This window comes from Lontra canadensis, unplaced genomic scaffold, assembly GCF_010015895.1.
Source record: "Lontra canadensis isolate GAN:19392208 unplaced genomic scaffold, GSC_riverotter_1.0 scaffold154, whole genome shotgun sequence".
Classification (NCBI taxonomy): domain Eukaryota; kingdom Metazoa; phylum Chordata; class Mammalia; order Carnivora; family Mustelidae; genus Lontra; species Lontra canadensis.
Window position 1 is genome coordinate 515,691 of NW_022631148.1, and position 11,447 is coordinate 527,137.

An 11,447-nucleotide genomic window follows, 5' to 3' on the forward strand; every position below is an offset into this window, starting at 1 on the left:
TTTTGCACATTTCCAGAAATATGTGTTTGTTTGCTTGTTTCTTTTTTTTTTAAGTGACTCTATGCCCAAAATGGGGCTTGAACTCATGACCCTGAGATTAAGATCTGAGCTGAGATCAAGAGTCAGATGCTTAACCGACTGAGCCACCTAGCTGCCCCACCAACATTTTTTTTTTTGAGAGGGAGCATGAGCCGATGTGTGTATGTGTGTTGGGGTGGAGGGGGAGTAGAGAGATAGAGGGAGAGAATCTTTTTTTTTTTTTTTTTTTGAAGATTTTATTTATTTATTTGACAGACAGAGATCACAAGTAGGCAAAGAGGCAGGCAGAGAAAGAAGAAGGGAAAGCAGGCTCCCTGCTGAGCAGAGAGTCCGATGCGGGGTTTGATCCCAGGACCCTGAGATCATGACCTGAGCCGAAGGCAGAGGCTTTAACCCACTGAGCCATCCAGGCGCCCCCCCATGACACCTTTATTTTTTTTAAGATTTTATTTATTTATTTGGCAGACAGATCACAAGTAGGCAGAGAGGCAGGCAGAGAGAGAGAAGGGAGGAAGCAGGCTCCCCGCTGAGCAGAGAACCTGATGAAGGCTCGATCCCAGGACCCTGGGATCATGACCCGAGCCGAAGGCAGAGGCTTTAACCCACTGAGCCACCCAGGCGCCCCGAGAAGAGAATCTTTAAGCAGTCTCCGTGCTCTGAACACGGAGCACGACACAGGGCTCAGTCTCACAACAAAGACTAAAACCTGAGCTGAAATCAAGAGTTGGATGCCCAACTAACTGAACCACCCAGGGGCTCCCAGAAATGTTTTTAATATATTCTCAAGTAACTGTGGGTTACCTTGGGTTGGCATGTAATGTAGGTGGAAAAACTCTATTATAATGTCATTGATCTGGGTCATAGACTCTTTGTTTACTGGACAGCTTTTAAAAAAAGAAAAAGATTTTATTTATCTCTTTGACGGGGGCGGGGCGGGGAGAGCACAAGTATGGGGAGGAGCAGGCAGAGGGAGAGGGAGAAGCAGACTTCCCACTGAGCAGGGAGCCCAACATGGGGCTTGATCCCAAGACCCTGGGATCATGACTTGAGCCCAAAGCAGACACTTACCCGACTGAGCCACCCAGGCGCCCCTGGACAGCTTTCTTTCTTAAAATCTTCAACACCACTTACAGCTTTCCATATTATTGACATTTTGAATAGCATTTACATGTTGTAGTCAAGAAAGCTTTTCTGCCTCTCTGCGTATAAAATGTGTCTCTATCACATCATTGTAACTGGAGATGCTCTGAACCTGTTTCTAGAGAAACTTGCCCAAGGCCTTTTAAACAATTATTAAAGTGGTTTTGAAAATAATCTGAAATTTTGAATCTTTATATCAGACGGAAAGAAAATAGTGAACACTCAGAATATGGATTTAAAGTAATACTTGAGGGGCGCCTGGGTGGCTCAGTGGGTTAAAGCCTCTGTGTTTGGCTCAGGTCATGATCCCAGGGTCCTGGGATCGAGCCCCGCATCGGGCTCTCTGCTCGGGAGGGAGCCTGCTTCCTCCTCACTCTGCCTGCCTCTCTGCCTACTTGTGATCTCTGTCAAACAAATAAATAAAATCTTGAAAAAAAAAAAAAAGTAATACTTGAATTTTAAAACTGGGATCATTATTACTTATTAATATAAATGCAGCAAGAGCCTGTTATTTCTGGTAGGCCAGAATTTCTTTCTAGTTCAAACACTGAAGTCATTCAGTTAAAACAAGTGTGAGATCATTTATGTGAAACTGTTTCGTAAACTGCAAAAGACTGGGGAAAAAAGTACAGCATTAAGAACAGAGTCAAAAATACTTCAAAGCACTTGTGATCAAATACTAAAATAAGCACTTGTTAAATTTGGGATGAGGACAGTGGGGAGGACAGGAAAAGAACAGCTTTCACTGGACAGTTTAGAAGATAATTATCTATTTAAAGTAATACTGAATTAAAGGACCATGCTTAGGGAAGGAAACAAATAACTAATCCTCAAACGAATGGCCAGCATGCCCATTGTATATGAGCATATAATAATAAATGTACTGGGGCTGCCTGGGTGGCTCAGTCTGTTAAGAACCAACTTTTGGTTTCAACTCAGGTCATGACCTCACAGATCATGAGACGGAGCCCTGCGTCAGGCTCTGCACTCAGCAGGGAGTCTGCTTGAGGATTCTCTCCCTCTGCCGCTCCCCTGGCTTGGGCTCACTTTCTCTTTCTCTCTCAAATAAATCAATCTTTAAAAGAAAAGAAAAGGAATAGGGGCACACCTGGGTGGCTCAGCTGGTTAAGTGCCTGCCTTTGGCTCAGATCATAATTCCAGGGTTCTGGAATCAAGCCCCACATTGGGCTCCCTACACAGTGGGCAGCCCACTTCTCCCTCTGCCTCCGCCCCTCCTCCCTGCTCGTGCTCTCACTCACGCCCCCTCTCTCTCTCAGATAAACGAAACCTTAAAAAAAGAGTAGTAATGCTCTTTCAGACATAATATGATCTCTCCTAATAGAGTGACCCGATGTATAAAACACACTTAAGAGCAATTCTGCATCTAAGTATGCAGAGCTAACATACCTTTGCTTTAGAGGAAACTCCTAGAGCTTTGGCCTTTTTCGGATCAGGCTTGGTTTCTATAGTACTGGAAACAGAATCTTCAACAGGTGCTTTGAGGAAAAAAGGCATCTACTATAAATATAAACTCTAACTAACATCACTTTATTCTGAGCAGGTTAAATACTAATGATGTGAAAACCTAGTTTTAAATGTCAATTTAGAAAGTATTTTCAATTAGATTTTTTTCCTAATTTTTTTTTCCTGCCTGAATTCCTTTTTAAGCATAACCCTAAGACACTAACTCAATAAATCTACATCTACTTTGCCAACAGTTAAGTCGAGGTTTTAAATTAATTAAGTTATTAAATTAATTAATTAAATTATTTTCTAAATAATTTAAAAAACCCTTTTTCCTAGATTGATACTTCCTTGGGGGGGGTTTACAATCTTTGATGCTCAGTATTTACCATATAGCAGGATTCCTATTGATATTATAATAGAATAAATCCTTTGATACCAACAGTCTTAAACATGTACAATTTCTACCTCTATAGCATCAATAGTTTTGTATCCCACTAAGGAGAATAATATTTTATTTATTAAGCAGTAGGTCTAGAGAAATAGTAGTCATAGACTAGAGTTTTATTTATACGTGATGGAATTATAACATTAGGGTGAAGAAATCAAGACTTTTCTCTAAAGGATTAGCAAATATTAGAACGGATCAGCAAACAGGCACTGCAGTAGAAGGAGAACTCATCTGGGAATGAAGAAGAGGAATTCTATGCTAGTTTAGACTGACTGGCTGTCCTTGTGCCAGTCACTTAATCTTTTGGGTTTCCTTGTCTCTTAATAAAAGGATTAGACTAGATGGTCCCAGTTTTCCCCCTCTAACTATAATATCCAATAGCAGAAAACATGTGGAAACCTTAAAAATAGGATGGAACACTCATTCTCTGGAGTATTTCAATGTGCTATTCCGAAATTCCTTTTTGGAATTGGAAACCAAATTAAGCATCTTTATACCTTCATCACAATTCCTGGCTTAAAACTTGACAAATATGTTTGTAGTAGAAGGGTAAGGAGGGAGGGAGGGAGGGAGGGAGGGAAGATGGTGGGAGGGCCTAGGATCTCAGCTGTTTGGAAATACAATAAGAAATGAAGGCTCTGTTTCTTTTCAGAGTTCCCCTGGGCTACTTTTTTCCCCCTTAACCATCTCAAAACAGAGTTACCTGAAGCTGGCTGGAATTTGGCTGGAGCTGACCCTCCCACTGGTTTGGAAGTTGCTTTAGCAGATGCAGCAGGCTTGGCTGGCATGTTAGCTTTGGCTTTCTCTAGCATGGCCAATACCTGATCTTTAGAAGTTGGCTAGGGAGACAACACAACAGGCGAAGTGAGATGCCACATACATGATACACTCATACTATGCTTACTAATAGAGCTGCTGTTAAACACATTACTGAGCACCTAGTTTTGAAATACCTATAAAGTAAGGGAGGCGGCACACAGTGCAAGAGAAGTAACACACATTATGAAGTCATACTAAATTAACTACCATTCTAGAAGGTCACAACTTTTGCCCCTGCAGAGTCAAGTTCTTGGGAGTTCAACATATTTTTGCTCTCACTGGGATTTCAAGTGAGACTCCTAGGAGGTAATATGATCTCTTGCCTATATATACTCATGTTCAATATTTTTCTAATGGCTTTTAACAGCAGCAACCACAAGAAGTAGTACCTTTAATTTCCCGGTAGCCTTGGCCATTTTCTCATATCCCAGATGCATCATGAAGAATGGCAAGGCATCTTGGGCCTTCTTCCGCACATCTCCATTGCGATCCTCTAGGCACGAGTAGAGATGAGGAACACAAAGGATAAGGTCTGTGGGGGTGGAACGAAGAGTCGGGAGTTTCTCAGCCAGCCAGCCCAGAAGCTGCCAAAAGAAATAAAGACCGGTTACACACGTCAAGTGGAAAATTATTACTTATAATCTTAGGCTTAATGATTGCATCAGTACCACACACTACAACTTTCCAATATAAAATCAGTAATTTTCACTATTCAAGAACAATGCTATATTTAAATGATATATGCAAAGATGACTATTTTCTTTAAGATAAGGACACAGTTCTTTGGACCACACTTGGGTATTAAACTACAAAGCTTTAATAGTTCTTAATGCATTTTACAGATGAAAACCTTTCCCTTATCTTTTAAAAAAATTCTAAGAATTACTCAGCTAGAGAAGATGTAGCACATTTATTTGATCAGGAGAGGACAAATTCTGCCAGAACTTGTTTTCAGCCCCATATTGACAGTTTTTCTCTATTCCCCCCAAATAATTCATATCTGTATTTATTTTTTAATTGAAGTTTTTTTTTTTTAAGATTTTTACTTGAGAGAGAGAGAGAGAGAGAGAGAGAGAACAGGAGAGGGGAGAACGTCAGAGGGAGAAGCAGACCTCCCATGGAGCTGGGAGCCTGACGCGGGACTTGAACCCAGGATGCCAGGATTATGACCTGAGCCGAAGGCAGTTGCTCAACCAGCTGAGCTACCCAGGCACCCTTAATTGAAGTTTTATTGAGATAACTGTAGTCACATGGAGTTATAGGAAATAATACAGAGATCCCATGTACTCAGTTTCCTCTAACAGTAGCACTTTATAAAATTATACTATAGTATCACAACCAGGATACTGACATTGATACAATCCACTGATCCTGTTCAGACTGCCCAGCTTTGCCGTTCTCATTTGTGTCTGTGCCTATATTTAGTTCTACGATTTTATCACATATATGTTACTACATCTGACACCACAGTTAAGATTTTAAACAGTTCCATTGCAAGGATCCCTCATATTGCCTCCTCTATAACCACAGGCATCTCCCTTATCCCATTCCAATCCCTGATAACTACTAATCTGTTCTCCATTTCTAAAATTTTGTCATTTTATTTTATTTTTTAAAAAAGATTTTATTTACGTATTTGACAGAAAGACAGTGAGAGAGGGAACACAAGCAGGGGGAGTGGAAGAGGGAGAAACAGGCTCCCTGCTCGGAGCCTGATGTGGGGCTCGATTCCAGGACCCTGGGATCATGATCTGAGCTGAAGGCAGATGCTTAATGACTGAGCCACCCAGGAACCCCTAAAATTTTGTCATTTTAAACATACTCCACAAATGGAATCATATGGTATATAATTGTTTGGAGCTGGGTTTTGCCACTCAACATAATTCCTTGGAGATTTATCTCAACTATTGCTTGTTATCAGTGAATCTTTTAATCCTAAATAGTATTACCATATGGACATATGAAGGATATTTGGGCTGTTTCCACTTTTTGGCTATCATGAATGAAGCTGCTATGAACATTTGTGTATAGATTCTTTTGCAGACAGAAATTTCCATTTTTATGGACTAAATGCACAAGATCACAATTGCTGGGTCATATAGTAATTGTAAGTTCAGTTTGGGGGTTTATAAAAAAGATTTATGGGGTGCCTGGGTGCTCAGTGGGTTAAAGCCTCTGCCTTCGCTCGGGTCATGATCCCGGGGTCCTAGGATCGAGCCGCACGTCGGGCTCTCTGCTCAGCAGGGAGCCTGCTTCCCTCCTCCCTCCCTGCCTGCCTCTCTGCCTGCTTGTGGTCTCTGTCAAATGAATAAAAAATCTTAAAAAAAAAAAAAAAGATTTATTTACTTTAGAAAGAGAGAGAGGGCATGCGCATGTGAGTGGGGAGTGAAGCAGAGGGAAAGGGGGTGGGGGGGGAGAGAGAGAGAGAGAGAATCCGAGACTGCCCACTGAGCCCAGAACTTGACAGGGAGCTCAGTCTCATGACCTTGAGATCATGACCTGAGCCGAAATCAAGAGTTGGACACTTACTGACTGAGCCACCCAGACGCCCTGTACATGTTTATAGTTTTGCCACCCAGACGCCCTGTACATGTTTAGTTTTGAAAGAGACTACCAAACTCTTTCTTAGAGTGGCTGTACCATTTTATATTTCCTCCAGCAGAGTGTTCAAATTTCTCCACCTTCTTGCCAGCATTTGGTGTTAAAATTATTTTTTTTTATTCCAGTAATTCTGATAGCTGTAGAGTGATGTGTCACTGTAGTTTTAATTTGCATTTCCTATATGGCTAATCATACCGAACAACGTCTATGGGCTGGCTTATTTGCCACCTGCATATCCTCTTCAGTGAAACATCTGTTCATGTCTTTTGCCCATTTTTTTTTTTTTTAAAGTAGGCTCTATGCCTAAGACGGAACTCCAAACTCATGACCCTGAGATCAAGAGTCGTATGCTCCACCCACCAACTGATCCAGCTGGGTGCCCCATCTTTTGCCGATCTTTTTTTTATGGTTTTGAAAATTATTATTATTTTTTTAAAGATTTTATTTATTTATTTGTCAGAGAGAGAGAGAGCACAAGCAGGGGGCAGCAGCAGGGAGAGGCAAGCAGAGGAAAAAGCAGGTTTCCTGCTGAGCAAGGAGCCCAATGCAGGACTCAATCCCAGGACCCCCGGATCGTGACCTAAGCTAAAGGCAGACACTTAACTGACAGCCACCCAGGCGTTCCAAGAATTCTTTACAAATTTTATATAACGTTTATCAGATACTGAGTTAGAAAATACTTTCTCCTGTGGTGTAGCTGCCTTTTCCTCATTTTCACATGGTCTTTTGCAGAGCAGAAGTTCTTAATTTTTATGAGGCCCAATTTACCAATTTTTTCCATCAAAGGGATTGTGGTTTTGGTGTCAAGTCCAGGAATTCTTTGCCTGAAGAATTTCTATATCCTGAAGTTTTTCACCGATATTATCTTAGTTTTGGGGCACCTGGGTGGCTCAGTTGGTTAAGCGTCCAACTCTTGATTTCAGCTCAGGTCTTGATCTCAGGATCATGAGTTCAAGCCCCACCGTGAAAAAATAAGTAAAATAAAAGTTCTATAATTTTATAGTCTACATTTAGTTCATGATCCATTTTGAGTTAATATTTGAATAGGATGGAAGGTTTAGGTTGAGGTTCAGTGTTTTATCTACAGATGTCTAAAGGTCTAGAGTTGTTTGTTGAAAAGGCTAGCCTTCCAACACTAAATTATTTTGGTAATTTTGTCAAAAACCAGTTGATCATATTTGCGTGGGTCTATTTCTGGGTTTCTCTTCAGTTCCACTAACCTGGGTCTGTCCTCCACCTCCCAATCCCATGTAAGTTTCCTGATTATGTTAGCAATATCTAAGTCTTAATATAGGGTAGAGTGATTATTTCCATGTTTTTCTTCTTTGTCAGGACTGTTTTAGCTAGAATATAAATCTTAGAATAAGCCTGCCTTTGTCTACAAAAAAACTTGCTGCAATTTTGATGGGAATTACATTAAACCTATAGATCGATTTGGGGAGAGCTGACATCTCTACTACATTGAGTCTTCTTATCAACAACCACAGCATGTCTCTCCAACTATTTGGGTCTTCCTTGGACACTCTTATCAACATTTTGTAATTTTTAATATACATATTCTATATTTTCTTTGCTAAGTGTACATATAAGGATTTCATTTTCTTTGGTGTAATTGTAAATTACTTATTTGTTTCCATATGTTCACTGTATTATAAAGAAACGTGATTGATTTGGGGTGTTAATTTTATATCCTGTAATCTTACTGAACTCATTTATTAGTTCTAGGAGTTTACTTGTAGATTCCTTGGGATTTTCTATGTAGACAGCCATGTTACTGGCCATTAGGGATAGTTTTACTTTTCTTTTTCCAAACTGTTTTTTGTATCTTTTTCTTGCCTTACTGCAGGGACTAGAACTTCCCATATTATGCTAACTAATAGTGGTGAAACGGACATTGCTCCCAACCTAGGATGAATGCATCCAGTCTTTCAGCATGCTAAATGTAAGTATGACATTATCTATAGAGGTTTTTTGTAGGTGGTCTCTTTTATTTATTTTTTTAAAAAATTTAAAAAGATTTTATTTATTATTTATTTGACAGAGAGAGACACAGCGAGAGAGGGAACATAAGCAGGGGAAGTAGGAGAGGGAGAAGCAGACTTCCTGCCGAGCAGGGAGCCTGATGTGGGGCTTGATCCCAGGACTCTGGGATCATAACCTGAGCTGAAGGCAGATGCTTAACAACTAAGCCACCCAGGTGCCCTGTAGGTGGTCTTTTTTTTTTTTTTTTAAGATATTATTTATTTATTTGACAGAGACAGAGATCATAAGTAGGCAGAGAGGCAGGCAGAAGGGAGGTGGGGAAGCAGGCTCCCCACTGAGCAGAGAGACTGATGGGCTCAATCCCAGGACCCTGAGATCATGACCTGAGCCGAAGGCAGAGGCTTAACCCACGGAGCTACTCAGGCGCCCTGGCGGTCTTTAGTAAGCTGAAGTAATTCTCTTCTATTTCTAACTTGCTCAGAGATTTTGTCATGAACAGACGTTGGATTTTCTCAAATCCTTTTTTGTGTCAACTGACACAATTATATGATTTTTTTTCTTTAGTCTGCTGGTATGATGAATTATACTGATGGATTTTTGAATGCTGAATTCTGTTTTTTTATGATCTGCTTAAAACCTTTTAGTTTACCATTTCGGAGTTCAAGAAACAAGATTTCACAGAAAGGCTAGTCCTTTAAAAAAATTTTTACTGTTAATGGGCATTTGGGTGGCTTACTTAGTTGAGGAACTGACTCTTGATTTCAGGCTCCTGGGGTCAAGCCCCACCTCTGGTTCCTCGCTCAGCGGAAGTCTGCTTGAGGAGTCTCACCCTCTGTTCCTCCCCTCACTCATATGTGCATGTGTTCTCCCTCTCTCAAATAAAGAAATCTTTAAAAAAAAAATTTATTGTTAAAAAAGTATATGAATGGGGGGGAGAAAAAGATGTACATGGTATAAATCTTCAGGAATTTGGTTTCATTTTATTAACTGTTTCATAATGAAACTCATTCTGTCCATATAAGCATATTTATTAGGTAGGTCCACACCTCTAAGAAGGTCAAAGTCATGAGTAAAGCACATATTTGTAGTACTTACCTCTTGCCTCAAGAAAGGATTTTCCTTTTTGAGCTCTTCCGAAAGATCTTCTCCCTCCAGCCACTCCTTCATGCCTGTCTGTTCTGCCCAAGCATTCACAGTTGCTAAGGCAGCTGCCCGAACATTGTTCTAAATGGAAGAAAGAATTAGTAAAGATAGCATCACTTATGGTTTGGAGGTAGGGAGTGAAAAAGTTTCTTACTTTGGGAACATGAACAACAGAGGTTTCTTTAAGGTCCACATGAACATACTTAGAATCAACTTCTCTGACGCAGAATCTAGTTCTATGATTGTACTAAAAATCCAAAGTAAAGGAGAAACATAAAACTCCAATTGTAAGATCCTCTACTCGGTTAAATTAGGCAAAAACAGTGACCTGGGCATAAAGTATCCCGTAAGGGAAATAAACTTGGAGGTTTTATTTTCTGAAACTCTGGAGGCTGTTATGTGCGTGGTTATCTATAGAGAATGTAACTCTACAGGGTGGAGAACTCCTAACTAAAAGTTAGACCTAAATTACTAACAATTTGCTCGAACACTTATGTTTTCATATTAATTTGCATTCATAGAATGAGGTCTTGTTAACATGAAAAATATTAAAATACCCCAATTCCTCACACTAAACGAATTGCTCAAAAATAAAGACACGTTCAAATATTCACTCGTGGGTTATATATAAGAGGCTTGCAACTTTGAGACGGATTCTTGGACTGTGAAACTAACGTACTAGAAGATCCTGCTCCAGAAGTTCAGGAGAACAAGGAAGAAAATAAACACATGACCCCCAAATTCATAAACATATTCACTCTTCATAACAGTACATAGAACAACGATGACATAATCTTAACGGTGAACTTTTGAGCGCACACTATATGAGATAGTAGCAGGTACCGTATGTACAGATTCTTATTTAGTTCTGTAAGAATGAAATTTCACAAATAAAGAAACTGAACCTCAAAGAAGAGAAATAACTTATGTAAGGGTCACAAGGCTAGTGACATAACTGTTCACCCTCATGCTGCCTGGGAGGTAAAGATGTTTATTATTTTCCTGCTAATGTTCTCTTCCCTACAAAGTTTATAGGCTGTTTATGTGTAACTCTTACACACACATGTAAGAACTGTTCTTAGCCCAAGAATGTGGCTGGCCGATTCCAGAAGGGAGTTGTGGTCAGGAGTCAGGTTTACCTTGCTGTCTCCAAGCACTGTGATGACAGGGATACCTAAATTCTTCACATGCTGCTTGATGTTTGGGCCCATGGCTACTGCCAGCTGCTGGAGGATGCTCAATGTCTGCTGCACCTGAGTGGGAAAAGAGCCAATACCTGACGAAACCAGGAGCAAGCTATTTGCCAAGTGGGCTGCTAAGTAGTCCATGTCCTAGGAAGGTTAAGGCCTACTTGAAAGACAGGGTAGTCAGTTTGTTACGATGCTATTGTAATTAGCTTATGAATAATTTACAGAGAGTGGCTGTTCCTTTTATCATTAGTTCACAACACTGGAGTATTAGAATTTTAGACCAGAAAGGATAGTGCTTTATAATAAAGTAAGGTAAAACCTAGTTTAAGAAAATCCTGACATAAAAACCCATATTTAAAAATTAGAAATTGAGCATGGTAATGTATATAACTGTTTTATATAAGGATATTTAATATTAGAGTTCTATAAAAAGCAAATCTGAGATTCATGAAAATATGATTAATAAACCTCCATCTACAAACTGATCTTGAGGCACACTTAAGAAATTATTATTATTATTATTATTTTTTAAAGATTTTTATTTATTTATTTGACAGACAGAGATGACAAGTAGGCAGAGAAGCAGGCAGAGAGAGAGGAGGAAGCAGGCTCCCAGC

General features: G+C 39.9%; 1 protein-coding gene across 4 annotated transcripts in view; it reads right to left on the minus strand.

Moving 5' to 3' along the window:
• CKAP5 (cytoskeleton associated protein 5) overlaps positions 1-11,447 on the minus strand; it is a 103,913-nt gene that overhangs the window by 24,044 nt on the left and 68,422 nt on the right. For all 4 annotated transcript variants that reach the window (XM_032844653.1, XM_032844652.1, XM_032844656.1 and 1 more), the window contains exons 23-27: positions 10,780-10,893; positions 9,593-9,721; positions 4,303-4,497; positions 3,798-3,933; positions 2,587-2,675 (exon numbers count right to left, since the gene is read on the minus strand). In XM_032844653.1, the coding sequence (XP_032700544.1) occupies positions 2,587-2,675; positions 3,798-3,933; positions 4,303-4,497; positions 9,593-9,721; positions 10,780-10,893 (663 nt within the window). The remainder of the gene's footprint in view (positions 1-2,586; positions 2,676-3,797; positions 3,934-4,302; positions 4,498-9,592; positions 9,722-10,779; positions 10,894-11,447) is intronic.